The sequence below is a fragment of the Alexandromys fortis genome, unplaced genomic scaffold (assembly GCF_014885135.2).
Source record: "Alexandromys fortis isolate MF-2015 unplaced genomic scaffold, M_Fortis_MF-2015_v1.1 scaffold_60, whole genome shotgun sequence".
Lineage (NCBI taxonomy): Eukaryota > Metazoa > Chordata > Mammalia > Rodentia > Cricetidae > Alexandromys > Alexandromys fortis.
The window spans coordinates 8,272,308-8,299,675 of NW_026067946.1; the positions used below are offsets into that span (position 1 = coordinate 8,272,308).

General features: G+C 41.3%; 2 protein-coding genes across 3 annotated transcripts in view; one reads left to right on the forward strand and one right to left on the reverse strand.

Annotated features, from left to right (window-relative positions):
* The window catches only part of Ap3s1 (adaptor related protein complex 3 subunit sigma 1), a 42,419-nt gene extending 24,700 nt beyond the window's left edge, over positions 1 to 17,719 (reverse strand). The window contains exons 1-3 of the mRNA XM_050149290.1: positions 17,518 to 17,719; positions 5,466 to 5,557; positions 1,963 to 2,074 (exon numbers count right to left, since the gene is read on the reverse strand). Coding sequence (XP_050005247.1) covers positions 1,963 to 2,074; positions 5,466 to 5,557; positions 17,518 to 17,586 — 273 coding nt within the window. The 5' untranslated portion in view covers positions 17,587 to 17,719. The remainder of the gene's footprint in view (positions 1 to 1,962; positions 2,075 to 5,465; positions 5,558 to 17,517) is intronic.
* A 305-nt stretch (positions 17,720 to 18,024) lies between these two features.
* Atg12 (autophagy related 12) lies at positions 18,025 to 27,087 on the forward strand. 2 transcript variants are annotated; one of them, XM_050149288.1, is made up of 4 exons: positions 18,029 to 18,229; positions 22,375 to 22,511; positions 24,673 to 24,735; positions 25,286 to 27,087. In XM_050149288.1, exons 1-4 carry the CDS (start codon positions 18,064 to 18,066, stop codon positions 25,343 to 25,345), a joined length of 426 nt encoding a protein of 141 aa, XP_050005245.1. In that variant the 5' UTR covers positions 18,029 to 18,063; the 3' UTR covers positions 25,346 to 27,087. The 2 variants fall into 2 exon arrangements, with proteins under 2 accessions (XP_050005246.1, XP_050005245.1); XM_050149289.1 differs by lacking the exons at positions 22,375 to 22,511; positions 25,286 to 27,087 and having other exon boundaries at positions 18,025 to 18,229; positions 24,673 to 24,734.
* The last annotated feature ends 281 nt before the right edge of the window (positions 27,088 to 27,368 follow it).

Consider the following 27,368-nt stretch of genomic DNA (forward strand, 5'->3'; position numbering starts at 1 on the left):
GGCTGCTCTTCCAGAGGTCCTAAGGTCAATTCCCAGTAACCACATGGTGGCTCACAACCATCTGTACTAAGATCTGGCGCCCTCCTCTGGCGTGCGGGCATACATTGAGGCAGAATGTTGTATACATAATAAATAAATACATCTTAAAAAAAATCTTCCAAGTGTATTAGCACAGGCTGGGAATGAAGTGCACAGAAGGCTATGCGTACTGTGACTCTCCATGGAATCTAAACTGAATAAAGACAAGCAAGACCCAGGCAGGATTAGGGAAAGTGAAGAACGTGCCAGATGTTAAAACCAGAGGACACAGAAACCTGGAGAGATACGAAGGCAGCTGAGAGAAGAAACTGAGACTGAGAGGACAGCTTTGCAGTTGTCTAAAAACGAGGCCCACACATGGACAGAAAGCTGGGCAGAAGGCACTCTGAAGAAGTGTAGTTCCAGGTCTGAAGATATAAGGCTATGGAATGTTGTACGTGAAAACCCCAAAGTCCCCAAGAACTTTTACACATGCAGTCCTGTACTGAATACTAGTGAGTAAGAAGCAACTCTGAAGAGTCCACAGATTTTAGGTTTGTACAATCCTGTGAACAGAGGTGACTGCTATCTGTGTCTAGGACTATCTTTTCAAATCTGTCACACTGACAAACAGTCTTGGAAAAATAGTGTCTTCCTTTACAGCAAAGTTTAAGTTTACTTTTTCCCTTAAAGAGAATCTCATTCTCCCCAGAGCAGACATGATTTACCCACTATAAAGAAAGTCAGCTCCCAAGTGTGGGGTCCCCCACCCATGTGATGAGGTACAGGCATCACGTGGCTCCTTCACAGCATCCTCTGAGACGAGAACTAGTGCAGGCAATTGTTAGTGTGGATCGGGGTGTTTTCCGGATAACGCTTCTGCTGTTAGTAATGCAAGAAGTCTACGTCTCATCTTTTGCTGCCATTCTTTATACTGTAGGTCAACTTAACAACTTAGCTTGCAAATGGAGGACAATCTCAAAGCCTTGACAGTTGTTGACAAAATCCCCAAGGCATGGGAGGTAGAAAGAGATAATAAATGACTAAATTCAGGCTAGTCTAATAATAGGAGATGAAATCTAGAGAAGGAAATATGCTGGAAGAAACAAATACATGTCTAGGCTCAATAAAATGAAAAAGCACACATGCACACACACAGGTACACACACACACACAAGCACACACACAACCTGTTGAAAGTTGAAGGCAGTAATAAAAAAGCAAGATTTAATTTAAAACATCAAAGAAGTATTAACAGATGAGGTTCAAAACATCAGTTTTCTTATGAATGACCTTCAGTTCTATGGACACACTACAAAAGCTTTTCAGAAGCCCGGGAGAGTTAAGTCTTCAGGGTTAGATTTGGACATATGCAGAAAGACTCAAGAGTCTTGGGCTCCTTGTAGTAACTCACACGAACAGAAAAGGCATGACAAAATTAGTTGTAATTAGTCCTAAACAGATTAGTTTCTCCATCCCTTAATATGGTTTGAACTGGATCATGAGGGTACTGTCTTTCTAGATGAAATAATCTACTTACAAGTTCATAGCTAAACAGTCTACCAAGAGGTGGAACCTAGCTGGAGGAAAGGGGCCACTGGAGGTGTCTTTGAAATGTTCATCTTGTCCCTGGCCCTTTTGCTTCCCAACTGCCACGAGGACAACAGCACTCCTCTGCCATGCTCTTCCGCTACGCTACTGCTTTGCCACGACATAATGCAATGGGATGGAGCAGCTGGCAGACTGAAACTTCAGAACTCTGAGCCAAAATAAATATTTCCCCTAAAATGATTTATGTCAGGTAATATGTGACAGCGTACCCACCTGATAACTATGGAACACTTATCAAGCAAACCATCATTTTATAGAGTTTGAGTCTTAAATTTACAAAAATATAATCAAAATAACTAATTAAAGGTAGTTAAGATCTAACTGTTAACTTACTTGAATTAGGTCTAAAATGCCAAGTTCACTTTCTGAGGAATCCACACAGAAGACAAAATATAGTGTTGCATAATGTCTATAAATCAGCTTGTTGTCAGAGCCTCCGATTAATCTAAATGACAAAACAAAGTAATTAAAATGGTGGAGAACAAAATGCAGAACATTTCATTAGTTCAAGCAAAACGGCATTTGTTAAGACCTTTTGTAAAACAGAATGTAACAATGGCATAGCGTTCAAGTAAACTTCAGAAGCTAAGTAGATTAAGACAGCAATTTTCTTCAGAAATGTCAAGTAAAAAAAAAAGCCAGTACTTAATTTTAGTTAATTATTCATTAAAGTATTCACTGAGTTAAGTGTGGTGTGTCAGGCACTGATAGCAGGTAAAGAGACGAGAAAGTCAACAGGTAGGGAAAGGTGCCACACAGAGAACCAGGGCAGGTCTAGCACATCCATGAGCTTCCCACTTCAGAATGGACAGAGAGAGAGAGAGAGAGAGAGAGAGAGAGAGAGAGAGAGAGAGAGAGAGAGAAACATTTAAACTGACATCTAACCAATAGGGTGACCCAAGGAACAATGAAGAGTCAGGTAGCAATGGCTGAAAAGGGCTTTTTGTCACGACAATATGCACTTTCAGGGAGACATGAGGCCAGTAGACAAGAATAGGTTAGTAAACAATGAGGCTGAAGGAAGAGGCAAACCAGATCACAAAGCATGTGCAAATGCTTACAAGATATAACTTCATAAGTCACAGTAAAATACACAGCTTAAGACTGATTATCAGCTAGGAAAAAAAAAGAGTATTTCTTAAGTTTTAGACAGACTTAGCATCAAGATGCTCTCCAAAAACACTGCTCTTAAATCTAAATGTAAGAACACTGGGCTAATGAATGCTCAATTCTTTCATTAAATTCTTTTATTCATATGACTAGAATTTAGCATTTTTAAAAGAATAATTTAGGAATTATCTGAGGCATCTTCTATTTTTCCAAATACACTTTAGCTGTATAATGGTCAAGTTTATAATACCAAATTCACCTTCTCAAGACCACTTCCACATTAATATGATTTAAAACAAGGTTATACACAATCAAAATTAAGAGATTATCCACAAATATGGTATGACATTTTTCTTAGTCCATAAATATAACACTAAACTTGCAAGCTCTATAGAAACAACTTCTAAGTACATACTACTTCCTTGTCCTGTAAGAGCAAAAACAAATTATATGGGGGGGGGGGGTGTCCAGGGGAGGATTCTTAGTATGCTACGTTACTTGTCCAGAGAGGATTTAATTTAAAAGTCTGTATGTACACTTTGAACATTCTGACATTGGTTATGACAACAGTTACAAATTATTCCCTGAAAGGGGAAAACAAACACATCAGCTATTTTACTCTAAGTTGTCTTTTGTTTTGCTTTAAAAGACCATGCTTCTGAAAATGTGTTACAAATTAGATTCATGCTCAGAGAAACTAAGGACCTGTGCAAAGCAAGAACATAATTGGCCTTGAAAAACATAATTTCACTTTAAACCAGTCTAATACTATACAAGTTATTGTTTAAGTTGTCTTAGTCAGGGTTTCTATCGCTATGATGAAACACCATGACCAAAAGTCAAGCTAGGGAAGAAAGGGTTAACTTGGCTTACATTTCCACATAGAAGTCCATCACTGAAGGAAATCAGGACAGGAACTCAAACAGGGTAGGATCCTGGAGGCAGGAGCTGGTACAGGGGCCTTGGCTGCTTACTGGTTTGCGGCAAAAGGCCTGCTCAGACTGATGTGTTATTGAGTCCAGGACCACAGCCCAGAGATGGCACCACCCACGGTGGGCTGGGCCTCCCACACTGATCACTAATGAAAAAAAATTACTTTCTGCTGAATCTTATGGAGGAATTTTCTCAGTATCTCCTCTCTGATGATTCTAGTTTGTGTCAAGCGGACTAAAAAGTATACAGTACAGAGGTGAAATGCAGAATGTAAAATTTTATAAACATAAGTTTCTAATTTTTGACATCTTCTTAGACCTAATATTTCATTTTAGAGGAGAAAACGAAGTTCCAAGAATTTGAACAATCTGACCAAGGAACTGGCTAACCAGGACCAAAACTAGAATGAGGATGGATGAACAGCTTCATCTCTGGCACAGTAAGTAACTGTCTCCCATTTTTATATGATTAGGGAAGAATGTCAATTTCAAAGCCTAATTTCCAACCAAACAGGGCCCTCTTTATAGCTACCATGTGAAACACCCTGCACCTGTGGGAGGTGAGACGCCTGTGAGATGGTAAGAAGCTAAGAGAGAAGCAATGACTATGGCAAAGACGACCAGATTCCCACAGAGCTTAAACAAAAGCACAAGTGGCCCTGCTCATTAAGTTAGAGTCTGGAGGGGCTTAACACCAAAATCTACACATCATAAACATGTATTACATGTTTAAGTACAGCATGATATAACTTTTTAAAATGCAAATAAACTTTCTACATGATTAAAAAAATATGGTCAGACAAAAATGGGTTCTGTTGCCCTGATTTTTTTTTTACAATATGCATCTTATCATTCATGTGACTTTGCTGATACTTAGTTTTAATTCTCAATAAGAACATATTAAGTGTACTAATTACATAACTGGGGAAGAAAACATTTTGAGGTAAACTGCTGTCAATAGAACCCATTCATTTTAAAGGATTTACTTAGAGCTTGGGATGAACATGAGTAGGAAATCACTTGCCTAGCAAGCACAAAGCCTTGGGTCTAATTCCCAGTGCTGCAAACAATGAAAAAGAAAAAATAAATATCTACAGTATTTATTTGGTTTTCAAACTAATTTTTTCATTTTTAAAAACAGAAACATCTACTAGTTGAATTTATACTAGGGATATATTAGATTCATAGATATTTGAAAAGTAGACTTTGACTTTGTTTATAATAAAATAAAGCATATGATCTGAAATTTTACGTGCATTCAAACTAGGAATACTACACCCATTAGAAAGAATGATCTCCCAGAATTTTTAAAAATGTATTACACTTATTTGTGTATGTGGATGCACATACGACAAATGACAACTTGTGGGAATAAGTTCTCTCCTATGTGGGTCCTAGGGATCACATTCAGGTCATCAGGGCTGGCACTCAGAACCTTTGCTAGGTAAGTTCTATTTCTCCAGATGAATTTACAGGCAAAAGTTTACAAAGTATTAAGCAAAAAAACGCAACATGCAAGTAAACACTGTGATCTCATAAGTAAAATATTTTAAGGCTCTATTTTTATGTCAGTAAACATAAAATGCACAAGAAACTGGGTGAAAGGACTAAGGCTGGGAGGGGAAAATGTTTAGAAAGACTGAGTATCTTAAAAAGTCTACAGATTAGAGTTATGCCTAACAGTGATAGCAATTAATTCACCGAATTTAATGAATTACAATGAAGGATTTTCATCAAGTACATACTCTCACCACACACTGGAAATCAGAAATACCCACGAAAAGCTCTACTTACAATCCTCCTTCTAGGAAATTACACACATTCTCATCTCGCTTCGACACCAAATGGAAAGTCTCCCTGATGATCTGCTGTTGCGTATCTTCACTCTGAGAAAGAATAATTCACATGCGTTAGGATCGAGTTTTCAGGTTTAACAGCATTGCAAGATATTTTGAAAATAAAAGATAGTAATTGTAATCTGGAAACAAAAAGGGGAAAAGGTCCTTGGGAATTAGATTCAAACTACAGAGGCAAAACCCAACATTGTTAGATAAAAGTGTGGGTGGGGAGCCTCATTATAATTTACCACTACAATGAAAGTAACATATTTCTACCTTCAAAACTGAATGAGAAACAGAACACTCAGACACACTGGTGAAAAAGGAAAGTAGATATCAGCTAGTCAAAGATGCTGCTTTTCAAATGGCTAAAGTAAGCAGGGAAGTAACGTTAGGTAACTCATGGAGCTATAGTAAGTAATATTTAGTGCAGGGACAATAGAGAAACTTGAGTTTACAGGTAAATTGAACCTTGGTAGAATACAGATTGAGGTTATGAGTCCACCTTATTCATCTTTATGTAGACCAGATCCCAAACCAAGAATTGGCTCCGTAGATATTTTCTAAACTCAACCAAGCAATTCCTATCCCAGTAAAAAAAGAGGCACTTTCCCAAGTCATTCAAAATGTAAGCAAAATCATGAGCAGAAACTTCACAAGAAAGAAAGATGTTCCATAGACAAATATAAAGACGCTAAGCCTCAAAGTAATCCAGTGACATTCAGTTAAAGTAACAATGGCAACACTCTAAGGAGCCACACTAGAATAGGCATGAAATAGCACAAAACTTCAAAGCACAGAAACTCTCAGCCCACCAGTGTGAGGGTAAAGGGCACTAGCATTTCACAAGTTTCATTCACCAACACTTTTACTCCCTATACTCTTCTAACCCTATGAAGTCAACCTTTGAGGTCAGAAACAACTATCAGCAATGGCATACATATAAAACTCTTAATATGTCCAACAGGAAAGCACTTATAAAATGACTTTTTTAAAAGCTGAAATAATCCAAATATCCTCCATTCACAGAACAGATAAATTGGAATATGGTCTTATCCTTAAACATTTAAATTTCCAAATCATAATGGGAAAAATTAAAGAGCCTTGATTCAATCTGTCGCAACAGCAAGAGGCAGACTGAATAGCCTACGTAGAACTGTTTATTTTTGACAGGTCTGGGGGCTACAAGTCCAAAATCAAGATACCAGCAGTTCTCTGTCCTCATGCAGCAAAGAAAGAGGGCAGCCCCTTAGGAAGACACTAGCCCCACAAGAGGGCCCACGGACCCACTCTCATGCCCTCATCTAAACTCAATACTTTTCCAATCTGCAGAAACCATTCCACTGGAGTTGGAGCTCCAACACGGGAACCTGGAAGAGACACACGTCAGTCCCCAGCTGAAATAGAAAGGGCAAGTAGCACAAGGACACATAACCATTCCATTAGCATAAAATTCAACTAAGCAACACTAAACATTGCTTAATACCATATATTACAGGAAACAGAAACAAAACTATTGCCAGCAATACTGACACATGTCTGCAATGCAAGGATGTAGGAGGCTGAAGCAAGAGCGCTCGAATTTCAAGACAACGCTGGTCTACATGGACAGTCAGATGATAACCTGGTTACACAGTGAGACTTCATGTCAAAGAAAAACATAATTAAACTATAAGAAAATCAAAAAGATGAATAACAAATACTAGAGGATTGGTTTCACAAATATTATATTCTATAATCACATTACAACTAGGTAGAAAAAAATCAACAATTAAATGCAAGTTATTTTAGTTTTCAATCAAACTTTTAATGAATAGATAATAAAACAATAGTTTCTCATCTCTGTACATAAAGACTGCAAGCTTCTGAATTGAGAGGTCAGTCCTAGGTAATGACTCCTCTGTGACACCGAAGGCTGCTCAGCAGCAGCTCCAACCTTAACCCTCAAACTAGAGAAGTGAACTCAATGTGCCTGCACCCTCCCCTGCTCTGGGAAAGGTGGAAAAGTAGGGCAAGATCCCTCTTCCAACTCCAATTAAATGAAATAGATATGCTTCTGGAGGTACTTGCAGATGGGATGGAACCCAACCTGGGGCCCCTGGAGAAAGAGATAGGCAGGATACAAGGAGGCTCCCCTCAGCACCTGGCCCCACAGGGCTCCTTCAGGTGGAGGAGGGGAGCTCTAGGATCTCTCTTTGATCCAAGAGAAGTCTGTTATGCAGTATTTTAAGATCAATAAATTACAGCAATAAAAAGCAAGGTAGGATAAAGGGATTTCCTATTTGAAAGTTTAAGTGGGGTGACATCTCCACTTCCTAGAGAGCATCCTAGGAAGGGGGTTTGGGGCATCCTTAGCTGCCACAGCTTCCAACCACCTCCAGTTTATGATGTCAGACTGGACTGAGGCTTGGGTCAGATCCTTCTCCATCCCACATTCCTGGTCTCCACTTCACAGGTTCAGCAGTGCTAACCCCATCACGGCTGGGAAAAAGGACGACCTTGGACACTGGGCACAAAAGAACTTCGGCGCATATCCGCTCTAAAACCAGGTTCTTAAAAAAGAGAAATTAAAAAGCACTAATATAAACCCAATCAAGAGAAAGACCTAAAAAACTATTTCTTTTCAGTCTTTTCAGAGATGGTTCGTGTGTGTGTGTGTGTGTGTGTGTAAGCTACCAAATTCAGCAAAGTGGAAACATATACAATTAACACACAAAAATTCCTTCCATACCATAAACATCTTCCAAATTTACTTTCGAACTCCCTATGGAGTTTTCGCACCTGCTGCTTCTCCCCACCCACGCAGATCAGGCACAGTGAATGCTCACTGCTCTCTTCGGTTCCCTGCCTCTGTCTCAGAACACCGTTTTCACCCACTTGATAAAGCTGTTCCAGCCAATGGCTTAGCAGAGGAAAGCCATGCAGGAAATCTGAACAGAGGCATAGAGAGAAGGCAGAATACAGGGAAGCTGTGTAACTGCCCAATGAGGAAGACACCACCAGACCCTTACTAGTAAGCCACAGCCTCGTGGTGATATATACTCAGATTAGTAGAAATGGGTTAATTTAAGATTCAAGAGTTAGCTAGGAATATGCCAGAGTCTTTGGCCAAACAGTGTTGTAATTAATATGGTTTTGTGTGATTATTCGGGTCTGGTGGCAGGGAAACAAAAGCACAGTCTCTGCTTACACCTTGGTATCATTCCTACTCCTGTTATACACTTAAAATAACATATTTGAACTTCCTTTGTAGATTCCAACAGGATCTGAGCTCTGTATCTGAAACACTCGGGAGAGATGTAAACTACGAAACAAGTACAATTCAGAAATTAAGAAGGATATCATGAAAATTGTAACACAAGAAATTTTCAAATTCCAGATATAAACTAGAAAAAAAGCTTGAGGAAAATGCCTATAGAAGAGGTTGGAGGCATAGAAGAAAAGAAAACATTTTAAGAATTTACAATAGTCTAGAAGAATCAAGAATTAAAGACTCAGAATAAAGAGAAGGACCGAGGATATAGCTAACTCTGTGATAGCCCTTGCCTAGCACACTCAAGGGCCCTAGGTTTAATCCCTGCATCAAAACAGAACACAAAGAAACCAAGAAATGATTCCAGTAGACAATTAGAGCTTCCAGAATAATAATACCTGATAGAGTATCCCACGCTATGGACGCAAACAGTCTCACAGCAAGGAACTCTAAGACTTTAAAAACAGAAGTCTACACATTCTTAGTAAGTCATAAAGTCATCATACACAGAAAGGGAACAGCCAGAATTACTACAGACTTTTTGAAAACCAACAATGGAAACAGAAAGATGGCACAGCATGCAATCATGAAGATTAGAATTCTAGATCTCAATGTACTTATTAGTAAGACTTTCAGAACAGCAAGCTCTCATAAAATCGACTTCTTGTTACACTTTACTCAAGAAGTTGCTGGCTCTACCATGATAAGACAACAGACAAAGAATCAAGCAATTGAAGATCTAACAGAGAAAACAGCCAAGAGGAATCTCGCAGATAAAGTCCAAACATGACTGCTAGGCAACTGGCAGAGACTGATCCTAGCCAAAAGGTTCCAGAAGAGATTTCTTAATGAACAGGAAACTGACAGACACATGCTGGCAGAAACATAAATTAGAAATAAGTAAATAAAAAAAACTAGCTCAAAGGAAAAGCTATTATCTTCGAGGAAGATAAATGTCAGAAGGAAAAAAAAACTAAACAAAATTTACAACCTGGCTCAGCTGAGGATGGCCTACATAAAAAACTAATATGGGCACTGAGGACTGACATAGTCTGAAGTACAAAATAGCTTTGAGGGACTGAGACTTGGATGCTGTAAGTCAGAACTAAGTGATTATTTCCAATAAGAGAATAGGTCATGTCTACAAGTGAAAACTTAGCCAAAAGCACATTATTTACACAATGCCGTGATAACCAGATAAAAGTAGTCACCTTGGGAAAGGAGATATAAGGAAAGGCTTTTTATTTTTATTTTTGAGATATTAATTTGATTACAACATTTCTTCCTTCCTTTCCTCCCTCTGAACCTTCCCATATACCTCTCCCAGCTCTCCTTGAAATTCAGTCTCTTTTTTTACTGTTATTGCATGCATATATGTATACATACATATATTTCTAAATACAACCTGTTCAGTTGGTATAATGCTACCTGTATTTTCAGGGCTGGCCATTTGCTACTGAACAACAAATTGGTGAGCTCTTCCCTGTGGATGGTCATCGTTCCTGTTATCAGTTTTCCTCTATTGCTAATAGCTCTTTCTGCAGGGCTGAGACCTCATGGGCTTTTCTCTGTCCAGTTTGGCAGTTCATTGATGTCATCCTTCTTTAGCTCACATCTGCACAACCATGTTGGTGAGACTTTATGGGTGTAAGCTTCTGATATAATTAGGAAACACAATCTTGCAGCAAACTCCCTGATTTCCTGGTTCTTACAGTCTTTCTGAAAGGTTCCCTGAACTTTAAGAGTAGAAGTGTGTTGTAGATGTAGCCATTGGAACTGGACTCCACAACTCTGCATTTTGATTGGTTGTGGCTTTCTGTAATGGTCTCTGCTACAAAGGGAAGTTTTCTTGATAAAGACTACACTTATCTGTAGATGTAAGAACAAATGTTTATAGATTATTGCTAGGGATTATGCTGGTTTAGTCAATTAGTGGTTATGGATTCTCTTCCAATAACCATGACTTTAGTAGAAATAAGCAGTCACCTAGATTTCCAGTAGCAGACATGGACTCCCTCCTGTTGAGCAGTACTGAAGTTTAATTAGAGAGCTGTTGGTTACCCCCAGGGTATGTGTACCACTGCTGTACACTTTGACACAGGGTTTCTCACTGAACATGGAGCTTCCTGCAACTTGAGTGGTTGGCCAGCAAGTCCTAGAGACCTACTTCTTTGGTGCTGGGATTAGAAGTACATACTACTGTGTTGTAAGAGGAGCGGCAGGGCTGCATTCCCAGCACACCAGCCACCTGGTGGCTTATGCCCCGAAATAACAACACACAAACTGTATTCATTTAAACACTGCTTGCCCATTATATCTAGCCTCTTCTCGGCTAACTCTCGCACCTGGACTAGCCCATTTCTAATAATGTGTGTAGCACCCCAAGGTGGTCTAACCGGGAAAGATTCAGCAAGTATGACCTGGCGGCTTGGTTCCTTGCTTCTGCGTGGGAGAGGGGAGCATGGCCTCTGACCTCACTTCCTCTTCCTCCCAGCATTCTGTTCTGTTTACCCCTCCCACCTATGTTTTAACCTATCAGGGCAAGCAGTTTCTTTATTTAATTAACCAATGACCTTCCTCCATCACTACTGGACTTGGTTTTTTATGTAAAATACTCAGAATCTGAATCTAGGTCCTCATGCTTGCACAACAATCACTATGTCTACTGAGCCATCTCCTTAGCCCTAATGGGTGCTTAAATTACAATAATGCTTAGATATTAGCACATGTAGTCATTATTTTTAAACTTTTCTAAAATTTATTTAGCTTCATGTGTATTATGTTTTGCCTACATGATTCACACTCAAGCAGTGCCTGGGGAGGTCAGAAGAGGGCCTGGATTCCCTGGAAATGCAGTTATTGAAGATTGTGAGCCACCAAGTAAGACTGGGAACCACACTCAAGCCCTCTGGAAGAGTAGTACAAGCTCTTAGCTGCTGAACCAGCTCTTCAGTTCCAACAATAAGAGTCTTTTTAAGCAGACAATAATAGTCCCTTAGTTTGCTAATCAACACATACTCCTATTTTCCAGCTTTCTGACAATACCACTTTATGTTTCCAAGCTTGGATCCTGATAAAAGAAAGCTATTATTGGTTTTTGTTTGACTGTCTAGCCAGATTGTTGGGGTTATTTTTGTTTTTGTTTTTGAAGGGACAGGGCAGGGAACAAATTTTAGATTACAGGAACTAACCACTCTGATTGAATTGTAAGGGTCAGAATCAGCCTTTGGATAACGAATTCTTGTGCCATGTAAGGCAAATAAAGTAGCACTCTGTAAGGAAGTCACAGCTTTGGCTGAATCCATGCTGGAAACCGTCTTCTACTCTATACTACTTACCCTACAGGAATTGTTCAGAATCATTTGCATCAATCACATAAGACCCAGTTTAGGTACCCCAAAGAATTCTAACCAATACTAAAGGAAAACAAATCATATGGAGGGGCTAGAGGGATGAGACGGCTCCGTGGATAAAACCACTTGCTGCTCCTGTAGAGGCTCAGGTTCAGTCCCCAGAATCCACATGATGGTTCACAACCATCTCTAACACCAGCACCAAGGATGTGATGCTGTCTTCTGACCTCCTTAGGAACCAAGCATGCACATGGCACACATACACTGATATAGACAAACACTCCTACACACAAAATGAATCTTTAAAAGGATATTTTTAAAGAAATCATATGGATTTTTCTTTAAAAAGCTGAACTGTGTAATAATACATATTGATATTACTCAGAACTGCTGATAATTATACCTCTTAAATTTTTATTTTGTTTCAAATTTTGAAACAGTCTCCCTATGTTGTTTTGCTGTGGGAGTGTCATATCAATCTGTTGATTTCATTGGCTGAGCAATAAAAGAAACTGCTTGGCTGGCCCTCATAGCTTAGAACATAGATGGGAGGAGAAAACAGAATAGAATTCTGGGTGGAAGAGGAAGTGAGGTCAGACTCTGCTCTGCTCCCGGAGAGACCCAACAGCTCTGCGGCTCTGGAGCAGAGACACCATGATGGACGGAGGCTAGAATCTTCCTGGTAAGCGCACCTTGAGGTGCTTACAAACATCATTAGAAATGGGCTAGTCCAGGTGCGAGAATTAGCCTGTAAGGGCTAGGGTTCATGGGCCAAGCAGTTCTTAAATGAATACAGTTTGTGTGTTGTTATTTCGGGCATAAGCTAGCCAAGCGGCCGGGGTGTTGGGGACGCAACCCCGCCGCAGCTCCATATTTCAACATTGTTTAGGTTGGTCTCCAATCCATGGGCTCAAGTGAGCTACCTGCCTCAACTTCCCTCCTAGCTGTGAGTACTGGGACTACAGCGGGGTGCCACACCTGGCTAACAACTGGCTGGGGTGTATCTAAGTGGTACGGCATACCCAAGCATACATGAAGCTCTAGGCTTCATGTCCAGGATGGGGAAAAGGTGAAAATCAAAATGCATCTAACTATCCTGCCACATTGTCATAAGTCACTAAAGGAAACCAATAAGCACAGCTACAACTTATTAAAGATGTTTAAAAGAAAGCGTCATGTTCAGAACTTCATATTTGAGGATTGAAAGGACAGTCTTTCTAGTGCTGGAAGTTGTTAAACAGCCTAATACTTAAACACAGCTTAACATACATATATTAGGGTAACTCGTGTATTTTACAGTTTACAGCTGTTTCTGCTTGTATTTTAAAGTGTGGTAATCTTTAGTATCTGCGGAAACAAGGACAGCAACTCACAATGTCCTTCTACTTTATCAGCATGATTCACTAAATACATTTTGATTTACCAATAACAGAGAAATCGTATAGCCCAAGGAGGTTTTGTTGTTGCTTTCATGTTTAATAGCTATGTAAAAAAAACATCTGTTTTAAATGTTAGTAGTATACAAATAATTACTAGGTAACTGTTAAGACTAAAAGTTACTATTGCCAGATTGCTGTGGGTAAGCATGACTTGAAAGATAATGTGCACACACACAAATGCTAAACTTGCAGAAGTTTAGAAATGACAAGCTCAAGGATATAGCAGGCAAAACAAAAGGGGAAGTAATCAGCCCAGCCGTTCTTAATATCTGACTTAAGTGGAAAGAGCCAAAAGTTTAACTCAGCAAAGACTACAAAACACGTGTTACTTCATGTCTCACAAATGACACCAACCGAGAGGCATGGCCAAGGCTACGGTACAAAGGGGCAGAAATGACCACACATATGTGATATCCTGAGGAAGCCCAAATGAAGAGCGAAAACCCATCGTAGTAGGGAAACATGTCAAAGTAAAGCAATTTTCAAACTGTTAGTATTAACCCAAAATGTTGAACTTAAACCTCAGCATCCTGTCAGGGCACAGAAACGTTGGCCTAAAAATATCCTGAAATATTGCTTAATTTATTTAACTCAAAACTGACCTTATCGGATATACTTCTTTTTAAATAAAGTACATTTTTCAATTTATTTGTGTGAGGAAGACACCAAAGGGTCAGAGGTCACCATAAAAGAGGGCTCTTTCCTCCCACTACATGGGTTCTGGGCATGGAACTCAGGTTGCCAGGCTTGGCAGGAAATGCCTTCCCAGATGAGCCACTGGACAGACCTGAAGAACACTTCTTAAGAGACGTCTCCCAGCTTTACACAGGAAAGAAATAACAGCTATTCCACCATTATGTTCGTGCTGAAGACATAGATTCTGAAAATCTCTGCTTAGTGTACAACTAAACTTAGTGGAAAACTAAAACAGAAGGAAATTTAACAATCAATTTTAATTCAACTTTTATCCCAAAGCTAGATTCCAAAGGAAAGCATTTAACAACAGTTTCTTAGGAATTCACTGCAGGAGCCAGAGAGCCAGTTTGGTTAAGAGACCTGACTGCTCCTGCAGAGGGTAAAGCTTGGCTCCCAGCACCTACTGCATGCAGACAGTTCACAACCAACTGAAACGCCAGTTCCAGCGGATCCCACTCCCGGCCTCGGCGGGCACCTGTGCACATGTGGTACGCACAGACACAGACAAGCACATACACACAATAAAATTTAAAAAGCTCAGTACATTAAAGACTCAATGTTGACTGCTGGAAATGACACAAATATGCTTAAATTACATCTTCAAACAAAAATTCAATAGGATGTCCCAAGGACGTAGGGCTGTGAAGCAGAGTATCATACCACAAGTTCTAAGACAAGAGCAGCAGCAGGGCAAACCCCTTCAGAAAATACTATACATGGTGTCTGGGCTAAGCAAAGAACAAGGACTCGATTTGGGTCTGCCACAAAAAGAAGAAAGGAATTTCAGGCAATGCAAAAGGGCTACATTTGAATGACCATTTCCTAGCATACTTCCTTGACAGTCTCCACTTGTAAGGCGTGTGCTCTTGATATTCCTTCTCCAAACATCAACTTTTGCATGTGTGCACTCCTTTATCTCTGCCTGGAATGCCCTTTCCCCCAGGTATCTCTCTGCAAGGCTGCTTTTCTTACCACGCTCAATACTTGGCTTAAACATTACTTCTTGGTGAGAATGTAACTGGCTGCAGTATTTTAAATTGTCATGCTCACGGTCCCTACTTCGTCTTGATTTATTTTCCACATCATTTATTTCTATTAATACCTGTAATATCATACAGGCTATTTGTTAGCCATGTCTACATCCTCCTACAAGCAAAAAGTGGATGTGTTTCTTCATTTATGGTGCCTACATGTGGCAGGTATGAAGTAAACATTTGATGACAATGGAATAAATGAACGAAAAATAGAAAAATACAACCCCACAGGGGTTATAGTCTACTGCAAGAAGCAAAGAAATAAATTACTTTCAACTATTTCTGAAAGACCATTTAGCACACAGTCGGGAAGATCCAATTTGTAGCGGCTGACAGAGAAACAGTTCTGGCGCACCACCTCTATTCAGCCCGCGACCCTTTAAATTCCGTCCAGCCTCACGCAGCCAGCAGCACTGTCACTCAGTGACCAAAAAAGTGCCACCACAGCTGCTTCAGCTGCACACCTTCTCCACATTACCTAATAATGAAAGGTAAAAGACAAGTCTGCTTCCACTGCTGGACAAAGCTGTATTTCTAGATTTCCAAGTTAAATTTATACTTCATATGATTTAAGTCTACCTATAGTAGTGATTACCATGAAATTATCGATTAGCCAAGGGACCTATTGGGACTATTCTGAATAGTGCTTAATAATTAAATTTATAATCCTAGGGATTGAAGCCAGGACCTTGTGGACGTGAGAAACACTATCACTAGCCCACTTTTTACTTTTTATGTTGAGACAGGGTCTCACTAAATTGCACAGGCTGATCTTGAACTCATAGCCTAGGTCTTGACCTTCCAATACTCCTGTCTCAGTTTCCTGAGTAGCTGGAATTACAGATCTTCATCACCAGGCAAGACGGATTACTACTTAAATGTGCAGATTTAAATGCAGAAAGAAAAACAAAACTCTTCGATGTGATTTCACTATTGGTACGTGCCTTTTCTGCACAGCAAGGCGCTCAACAAGGGCATTTTAGGCAATCAGGTAATGTCAAGCTAATGGCATTGTTTTCCTCAGAAGGAACAACTAGAATTTTATGTTGGACTCAAGAACGATCTAGACTTTTTAAGCAGCCCATTAGCGTTTAGTTATACTAACGATAAAAAACCACGCGGAAAGTAGAGCAAAGTGTTCTTTAGCATCAGGGAAAGCGAAGCAACTTAAGGAAATGCAGCAGCTCTATTTCTCACTTCAGCCAACACCTCCACAGACTGCATTATCACTTCAGGCAAGCTGACATTTTCACGTTTCATTTCTAATGGCAGGAATAATTTCCATCTGGGGCCACGCGCATAAAGTGTCGGTGTTGGCATATTTTCAACACTAAATTCAAAGTCCATGTCTGGCTACACGCAAAACGCCCCCAAGACAGCTACAGAGCTCACCCTACAAATGACAGCTCATGACCATGACCTAGTCTGAGTTTTGCCCTCAGGTAAGGCATAGGAACCTATCACCTCTCCTCCATCGTTTATAAGTGGTCTTCGTAGCTTGAAAGTCTTCTGCTCCTAGCAATATTAACCAATGTTCACAGTTCGAGAAGAGAACTTTCACAGATGCTATTTCCTGTCAACCAAAACTCAGGGCAAATGCCCTTATGTTTTGGTTTAAAGAAGAAAAACCACACCAAAATGAAATCGTTAACTCCGAGATGCAGAGTCCCTTTCTGATGGGTCAACGACTTAGGCTGCCAGGTTAAGTCAAGAGTAGATTCAGACGGTAGGTTAAAACCCCAATCCCAACGCCAGGTTCCCACTTAATTTCCTCAACAGTCACACGGGGGGTTGTGAGGCTTCCATATGGAAACACACTGCACACATCGGCCAGGGCGTGCGGGGAGCCAAAGTTGCTGAGCTCGCCGGGGATTAGGGCGGACAGCACAGTGGCCCATCTGTCCCCGAGCGACAGAAAGCAATCCACCTGGCCAGGCTGGGCGACAAGGGAGTTGGGACTGGGAGCGGCGCGGCCGCCGTGCTGGAGCGGAGGTGCCGGGCAGGTGGGCAGCGCCCCTCGCGGCGGACGAACCGCCTCGCCCACAGACGGCGAGCCGCCGGCGGGGAGTGGCAAGCGGCTCCCACTGCCCGAGGTGACAGGCGGGCCAGCGGTGCAGGGAGTCGGACGCGGGGAGGGCCGCGGCGTCGCGAGGGTCGTTCGGAGGAAGCCGCTGGGCGCTGCCCTGCGCCGGCGCTCGCCCTCTCCCCGGGTCCGCGGCAGGGGCATACTCACATAGGGCTGGTAGAACTTGGAGAGCCGCGGCTTCCCGTGGTTGTTGAAGATGAGGATGGCCTTGATCATGGCTGGGCCGGGCCGACCGGGTGGGCGCTGGGGCCAGGGCGGGGGCGGGCGTGCGAGCCTCGCCTCCGGGAGCTCTGCAGCCACTGCTTCCCCACCCGCCCCCTCCCGCACGCGCGCGCGCGCTCCCGCGCCGTGGGGCGGGGCCTGGAGGCGGGACCTGGGCGGGGCAGGTCGGAAGGAAACGGAAGCGTCCCGGGCCGGAGCCAACTTGCTGGAGGGAGGGGGGACGTACTCATCTGGTGGCGCACGGAGCCGCGTCGTGGAACGTTCCGGAAGCTCACTGCGAGTAGATGACACTCAGAACTCTTTTAAATGGTGTTTCCAACGGATCATCTAATGTACCGCTCTCCAGACACCCCAAAGTTCACTGTTGTCCCGGGTCCCCCCACCCGGCGCCTGCTTTGCGACCCTCCGTGGAGCAAGGCCCACCCTCTGCACCGGGTACGTCACTTCCGCCATCCACTCTCGGCGAGCAAGATGGCGGAAGATCCCGAAGCTCTGCTGCAGCTTCCTCCTTCAGCCGCCGCGGCCGGCGGCGAGAGCCTTTCGGAGCTCTCCCCGGAAACTGCCACCCCAGAGCCCCCGTCTTCGGCCACAGTCTCCCCGGGGACGGAGGAGCCTCCCGGTGACACCAAGAAAAAAAGTAATGTCAACATCCATTTGTGTGCGGAGGCGGGAGATGTAATAGAGTTTGTAAGGGAGGCGGCCCGTAAAGAAGCGAAAGCTAGAGAAGGGCGCGTCCCAGAGGTGCTCTTTCTCCTCTTGCCGGTGTTCGCGCCTTTTGGGTGCCTACGTGATCCGGGTGGTACCCGGATTCGCCATCCTTCGCACTTTTTACGGGGTCTTGGAGGTAGTCAGCCTTCGAGCAGTTTGAAGCTGGGTTGCGAGTGAGCTCTTGGTACCTCCGGGTAGAACAGAAGTTACTGAAATCAAAATGTAAGGTGACAGGGGCGACTAGTGGAGTACAGTCCACGAATTGTGACGAGTTTCGCTATTGGCTTCCCCCAATGTGGATATGAATGAAACAGTAATGGAATGAATATGGATTCATTCTGTAGAATGAAAACCTGGAACTTTAGCTACTGTGAAGAATGCTAAGGGAAAACTCAAGGTATAGGTGCCACCTTTTAGTTAGCTATTTATTTGGGATGGGGGGGCGTGCCTTTTTTGGTGCAACATTGAATATTTCTTTTAACTAGCTGTCCTCTGCCTCTGTATTGTCATATATGTTTGCCGCTGGAAAATAAGGAAATTGAGGTTAACTTGCCCTGAACACTGTAAAGTGAGATTTGACTATAAGAAAAAAATCAGCAAATTAACACGTATCAATGGAAAAGGTAGACCTTGTCCTTGATTGTTCTCCTTTCAGGGACATAAAATGTAGATCCGGGTGTCTCTTCTGCTCCTTAATCTCACCAGCTTGTTTGTGCAGCACAGGAGAATTGTTTCCCAGCACTGCTTCTGGGGGAAATGCAGGTGTATGTCGCTCAGTAGTAAAACGGTACTAAAGGTCCAGGGGTTCAAGTCCCAGCTCATCTAGACAGAAAAAAAAAAAAAATGACCTTGCGGTTGGAGGAAATCTGCCATGAATATATATGCTGTACTTAGTATTTTGACAGATAACCAGTCAACCTGGAAAAAGAAAAGTCCTAATATTTTTTTTCCTCTAGTTAGTTGTAGCAAGCTCACTTTCAAAGGTTTCCTTTAAGATGGAAGCACCAGGCCGAGAATGGTGACATACACTCTTAATCCTAACATTCAGAAGCCTTTGACTAGCAAATCTCTGTATGGTCAAAGCCATCCCCGGGCCAGAAACAAACAAAAACACCTAGCCATCTCAGGCAAAGTTTTAGTCTTTCACACTGATGGTTGCTATACAAAAATCAAACAAAAACTAGAAAATGACCCATAATCCAAGATGATGCCTGAGGTGGCTATGTTTGTTTGGGTCTCCATATTTCCTTTCTTTTTCTCTCTCTCTCTCTCTCTCTCTCTCTCTCTCTCTCTGACAAGTTGAATTCCTATTTTCATCCTTTTGTAGACAATTTCTTTATCAGATATTTCACATTTCCACTGTAATTTGCCAGAGAAAGATGGCATGTTCTTGACCCTGCTGGCACAGGCTTCCCGGGCCGAGCGTTTAAATACCAGTACTAAGGTCCTACTTTGCAAAAGATTGCGATTTAATTGCTGTGTATATTAACTTCTCCGGTTGATTCTAATGTGTAGTCAGGGTTCAGAGCTACAAGCAAGTCATTTTGGGAACTAAGACTACAGCTGTAATTACTACATAATTACTATAAATTACTGTGTCTCCAGCTTCTTGCCCTCTGGCTCTTCTTTCTTCAGTAGTACATTTCAGTGCCTAATTGCTGCCGAGTTATTGGTTGCTCCAGGGGTCGAGGGAACTGGGGAGGAAGATATGAAAGATAGGCTAACCAAAATCACCTTTATGCATTCCCAACTCATCCTTATTCCCAAAATAACTGAAAGGGCATTTACATAGTTCTTTTCCAGGAAGATGAGCTGCATCATATGTTCTAGATCCTGTGTTTCATTTCAGGACGAGATGTGATCTCCTGGAACTCATTCTGTAGACCAGGCTGGCCTCAAACTCCCAGAGATCCATCTGCCTCAGCCTCCTAAGTGCTGGGATTAAAGACCTGCACCACCACACCTAGCTTCAGGAGGAAACTTGAATAAGTTGATCCCAACTTTGAATGCCAAACAAATGGGGCAAGAGTGTGGTAACAATTGGACAGTTCTGCTCTCGGGGCAGCTTTGGTTGTAGGTGTCTCTTAAGGGAAATAAACTTCATTAAGGTGATCAGTCTTTATTTGCATATCTGTGTGCTGTGAGATAATGCTCTAGTACACTGTAAAGATTTGTTTAAAAATGCTGATTGGCCAGTAGCCAGGCAGGAAGTATAGGCCACTTACGAGTTCTAGGAAGATGAAAGGCAGAGACACGGTCACCAGCCAGACACAGAGTAAGCAAGATGAGAATGCCTTACTGAGAAAAGATACCAAGCAGTGTGGCTAAACTTAGGCAAGAATTATGGGTTAACTTAAGTTGTAACAGCTAGTTAATAATAAGCCTGAGCTGATAGTCCAAACACTGTGTTTGTTTGGTACTGAACGGCTGTGGGACCAGGCGGGACAGAAACTTTCATCTACATCTGTGTTTTGAATCATTGAAATATTACTGCTTTCTTTGAAACTTTTTTGGGCCCCTGATTTTTTTTTAATAGTGTGTAACACAAATAATAAAAACTCAGACACATATTGGGATTCAAGCTGAAGATCAGAAAAGCAAAGCAGCTAGCCACTTGGCTCTTACCTCTACCTCAGACCAAAAATGGGTGATCCTGCCTCCAGAAATTCTCAGATTGAGACAGCATGAGACCTGTCTCCTCCCGTTTTATATTCCTCTCTAGGGCTGAGATTAAAGTCATGCATCACCACTGCCCAGCTTCTATGACTAGCTAGTTTGGCTACTGGGATTAAAAGTGTGAGCCACCACTGCCTGGCCTGTATGGCTGACTAGTGTGTCTGCTTTGCACTGATCTTCAAACAAGCTTTATTTATTAAAATACAAATAATACACCATTATAGTAATAGGGATTTTTTTCATTAAAAAGTTAAGTATAGAAAATTTAGTATTTACAAAAAGCCATATGTCACTACTACGAAGTAACATTTTGATGCTATACTAATCTGAATATGTGTATGTGATTCTGAATGAAGTTGGGGTTGTATACACACGTTTTTCTATTTTGCACATTTTTCTCAGCTTCTTAAACTATTAACTGCTTTTAAAATGTGTTCTTGAAGCTAGACTGTGGTGGCACATGCCTTTAATCCCAGTACTCGGGAGGCAGAGGCGGGAGGATCTCTCTGAGTTCGAGGCCAGCCTGGTTTACAGAGCGAGTTCCAGGACAGGCTCCAAAGCTACAGAGAAACCCTGTCTCAAAAACCAAACTGTATTCTTAAACATCTCTTTATAAGCTTAAGCTTCTATTAGTATAACTTATGGCCTGGGTACTGCTGTGAACGTGCATTAACTGACTTAGTCCTCATATCAGCCCTGTGAGGTAGGTGCTGTTACAGGAGGGGTTTGAGAGTGAAAGAGTTTAGTGTTTGTAGCTCTACAAGAGACAGAGCCATAGTTTGGACCCAATTTGGAATGTGTGTCCTTTCTCTATAAATTCTGCCATAAAGCAGCTCATATTTTATTTAATCCTACCTACATATTGTTGAATGTGTAAATTTACTGCTTTTCCCCCCTGTAAAAATAAATGTTTTGATAAAGGTGACATCCTTTTATATGAATCTTTATAAATCTCGAGCTATTTTAGATTTTAAGTAGTATATTATTGAGTCAAGGTGTATCTCCAAGTATCGGATATGTATTACCATATTGCTTTCCAGAAAGGCATGCCATGTTACAGTGGCGGTGGCAGCATTACCTACATTACCATCTTATTTTTACCACCAATTTTGTAGGTGAAAAATGGATGAGTTTTTTTTTTTTAACTTGGTTTGGGTATTATTTATATCATGGGCTAGATCGATTTATTATCTTTTAGAGTTCTCTCGTGTCGAATGTGTCTTAAAGATTAGTCTCATTAGAAAGAACTTTGTAGGATTAAGGGGGAAAATAGTAGAGAAGAGTCTAATATTTCGTATTTCTCACATAGCTCCAGAAAAGTAATTGTAGATAAAGTTTGTTTTCTGAACGGTTTCACATCACCTTCTCATCAGATGTTTCAAAACAATTTTTTTGAAGTTGACATCCTGCTGAAGGCTGTAGGAGATACCCCTATAATGAAAACAAAGAAATGGGCTGTGGAGCGAACCCGAACCATCCAAGGACTCATTGACTTCATCAAAAAGTTCCTTAAACTCGTGGCCTCGGAACAGTTGGTATGAATACAATAATGATTGTTTGCCTATAAAAATCCACAGTAGTTCCTAGGCAACCCTGAGTAACACGTATACGTACAAAGCTACACATTGCTTTTGTTCTATGGACTTTTGAGCAGATTCTTCCTTTGCTCTCGAACACGGTTGTTATTATTGTTTACCTCTGAAGGTGGTTGCCATGTACATGCAGTGGTCAGAACAGTGCTTGGGAGTGGATTCTCCGTCCACCATGTTCCTGGAAATTATGTCAGGTCATCGGGCAGGAAGTGTGATTACTTATCCCAAGCCCTTAACATCATGTTTATCATTACTGTTGCTGCTTTCCAGTCTGTTTGTTTTGTATTTTTTAAGGCTGGCATTTTAGTTATTTTCCTCAAAGTATCACTGAATATCCATGCAGAAATATTTGTCATAGAACATTATATGAACTCTGTATATTAGTACAGTTTGGTGTTTAAATTACTTTGATTCTGTATTACTTTTGTCCTATTGTTCTTGAGGTAAGCAATGTGTCTTTCACATATGGTTGAAGAACTAAGACTCATATACCTATTTCATGGTATACAATATAGTAAGCACTCTATTTAGGTTTTAGTTGTGATAAGGGTTTTGTTTCTTTGAAGAACCTCAGGCATCATGCTTCAGTTGCCATCCATCTTGTTCTTTGAGACAGTTTCATTGGCCTAAAGCTTACCAAGCAGGCTAAACTGGCTAGCCAGTAAGTCCCAGGAGTCCCCGTCTCCCTCTCCCTGTTGCTGGGAGTATGTGAGGGTAGAACTCTGGTCTTCTCGCTTGCATATCAAGCACTTTACCAACTGAGCTATCTCCACAGTTAGCAATGGATACATTTTGATAAATACATTATTAGACACTTTTGTTTTTGTGTGAACGTCTTAGAGTATGGTTACACTGATTAAAATAGCCTGTCTCATGAAGACAGGATCTTGCAGGACCATGACCATGAATACAGTCCTTCCTAAACTAAATCATCACTAAAGCACATAGCTGTGCTTGGCATTATATGTTATTTGATGTGGTTTGCTCTGAGTAGCCCCATGAGATATAGATACTATTATTTTCAGTACTGCTCGTATACATAGAGTGGGCCATGAAATGTTATTTGTGTTTAGGGCCATGACTCTTAATTGTCTCATTCAGTACTGAAGGAAAAAACTTAACCAATATTTATTGTTGTATAAATAATACCTGTTGACTAAACTGTTCACATATTCTTTCTGTTTAAAAGAGAGAGAGTTGTTACGCCTAGAATATTTTATCCTTAGATTTTGAGATGGATGTTACCTGCCAGTTTTCTTCTATTTTCTAAAAAGAAGTTGATCAAAAGCCTCCTCGACACTATGACCTTTTGCTTTAATATATTTAGGAATTCTTTAAGCACTAGAAATATTTTTAATTTAAAATTGATTAAAAGTCTAGAACAATGAATTCTTTTTTTCTCTTCAACTAATTTAATACTAAGAATGTTCAGCTTAAAACTCAGTACCTCAGAAATTTTTCAAAAGTAGTAAAGATTAAAAGAAAAAAAGGAGAAAAAAACGTATATAACATACCCGAGGAAAATGCCCAATATCAAATGTATTGATTTTTAACTGCAAATGTGAAATTAGTAGAAGAAATTTTATCTTGGCTCAGTGGGAATTATTTTTCTTCTTTTGGGGTAGTCTCACTGTGTAGCCTAGGCTGGCCTTGAAGTCATGGGCAATCCTGCACTCTCACCTTCTGGGATTACAGTCAGGAGCTGCTATGCCAAGTAGGCATTTTGTCAATGTAGTGTTTTGAATATCCTTCCAAAAAACTATTTGTGAAAAACTACTTAAAATGTATTTATCTAGTGAACTGGTTCAGTCTATAAAGGCCTTCCATCCACAAAGATGAAGATCTAGTACCTAGGGACCTCAGGGCCCTGTGCTGGTCTATGTGACCCCAGTGCCTGGTGGGGAGATGGGCAGACTCTGGATCTCAGTGACCAGCCGGACTTGCCATTAGGTGAGTTTCAGACTCAGAGATGGGCTCAGTCTCAAGCAGGAGAGCCACCAAGGATGCCCAGTGTTGATCTCTGGCATAAACACCATACACAGTGTTTAAAAATGTCTTAGTTACAAAAAGGATACCATTTTGAATCCATTTTTTTTCCCTTTAGTTTATTTATGTGAACCAATCCTTTGCCCCTTCCCCAGACCAAGAAGTTGGAACTCTATATGAGGTGAGTAACCTGCCCTCATGGGTATTGTGTCTATTGAACAGTGTGGACTGTTGATTCGCGTCTTTAAGAGCTAGCATGCCATCTTAACTATCAGTGGGGGAGAGCCCTTTGTTCTCTTATATCATGAACACCTTTAACATAGTAGGATCTTTATAATTAAGCTTAAACAGTCAAGGGATAAGTTTTATTTAGAAGTAATTTTTGCTTTTCTTAGAAATTTTGTCTAATCTGTATCACTTCTGCATTGTTCATTGCCATCCGTACTTGATAAAGCCGCACTAGAGTGACCTTCTTGACAGTGCTGCTTCATGACAATAGTCGTGAGTAGATAGACTAGCGCTGCCAGGAAAGAGCTGAGAATACCTGATCAGAGATGTCATGAAGGCAGTGAAGGTATTTAAGCCCATACCCAGGTACCCTGGTTTTGTTGAGTGTGTATAATATTGATATGTATGATAGAGGTATCCTTTGGGAAATGTAGTATGTTATAGAACTCTTTCTTAATCTAAAAAGAGTTAGTGTTTAATGTGTTGTTTTTTTCTTTCTGTAGTGTTTTGGCAGTGATGGTAAACTGGTCCTACATTACTGCAAATCACAGGCGTGGGGATGAGCCACAGAAGAACAGCTAGATATCATCACAGAAGAAAAGGCTCAAGAGGCTTATGACTATCAGATACTCAGCATGAATCTGCCATGAGTTGTGCTTATGTGTAAGAAGACATCATAGAGTAAATGGACTAAAAACGAGATTTACATTACCATAAAATCATGAAAGATTAGTGTGCCCATTACCCCTGCCCATTCCTGTTTCAGATCTGCCTCCAAGGTTAGAAAGGGGGCTAGAACTCTATTGTGGGTTCTCAGGATGACTGACGTTCCTTGTGGAGTTGGCACTGTGTTCTTTCCATGGTAAAGACTAACTGAAGGGTTTGTGTTTCGAGGTGTTTTTTTAACTTATTCAGGGAACCTCTGTTTGGAATATGGAATGTTTACATTTGTCTGTATTGCTTTGTGAAACCAAGCGCACTGACTTGTCTCAGTGCCTTAAGTTATCCAGTAGAGGGCAGCCCAGTTGGTAAAATGAGTTGACAGTTGTGACATCTTTGCCAGGTGATTGGAGGAACAACTGTTGAACCTAGTTTCTAGTTAATGTGTAATCAGGAAAGCAACTATGTTGACAGACTGGAAGAATTGGAGGATGTGCATAGTTTAAAATTAATCATGCCGGAAACAGTTGTATGGATTGTGAGCAAATGAGTCCTCAACGCTTTTCAGTCCTGCCATTTATGATGCGTGTGCTTCAGCCTGGGCATCATGGTCACAGTTGTAATTCTAGCGCTCAGGAAGCCTGGGCAGGAGGATCAGGAGTTCAAAACCAGTCTGGGCTGCGAAGAACTTATTCCAAACAGACTCTTGACCCCCACCCTGTGTATTCCTAGTGTCAGCTATCTGTGTCAGAGCAATTGACTTAATAAACCCAGCAACATTATCAAGCTTTCGATTCATCCCAGCCCTCGTTTGTAAGCTATGTGTTTTTAGTTTGTTTCTTTGCTGTGCTGGAGATCAGTGTACACTCGAGGCCATGGCTCTGCACAGCTGCATCTCCAGCACTCATTGAATGCTTCATAATGTGTTTTCCAAATTGAAAGCGTTCAAAGATAGTGATTTAAAAATAGCCTGTATAGGCCAGACAGTGGTGGCGCACGCCTTTAATCCCAGCACTCGGGAGGTAGAGGCAGGCGGATCTCTGTGAATTCGAGGCCAATCTGGTCTACAAGAGCTAGTTCCAGGACAGGCTCCAAGGCTACAGAGAAACCCTGTCTCGAAAAAAGTCTCCAATTTTATGTGTCGTTCATGCCGTCATGGAAAAGAGTATTACTGTTACTGGTGTCATTAGACTGGTCATGCTTGAGGTAAGATTTAACTTGTTTTTCTTATGTACCATATTTGTTATGCTTTCTTTTTGTGGGGAGAAGGGGTGGACTCTGCCTAGCCTGGAACTCACAGAGATCTGTTTACCTACTCTGTCTCATGATGCTGAGATTTGAGGTATGGATACCTTACCCTGCTCCATACGTGTCTAAGAGTATTCGAACCAGAACCAGACATGATAGTGCACACTTCTCCGGCACTCAGAAAGCTGAGGCAAGAAGATTGACTGTTTAAGACCAGTGTGGGCTAAAGGGTGAGACTGTCTGAACACAACATGAAATTAACCCTTCCCCTCCCCTGACAAAAGCGTTCCAATAAATTAAATGTCTAAACTGATTACAGGATTTAAAGTATATCAGAATTCCAAGGGTTTGCTTTCAGAAGTGATGATAGAAATGTATGTTTTTATCAAAAACAAAACAAAAAAAATTGAAGACTTGAATTACTCTTTTTTGTTCTTTTTGAGACAGACTGTGTCACTCAGGCTGACCTGCCTCGGGCTTTTGGGTGCCAGGCTTATGCACCACTGCTTCTGGCTCAATTTCTAGAGTGTGCTTTATAGTAGTACTCAGCCATGTGAGCCATGGAGGATGCTGTGTAAGAACACAGCACAGTGCTGTTGGCTTCTTGTTTCTGCCCAAGAATGAGTTTTGGATGTCCCCTTGTCAGCATTGCCCCGGAGTGAGTTAATACAGGTAATA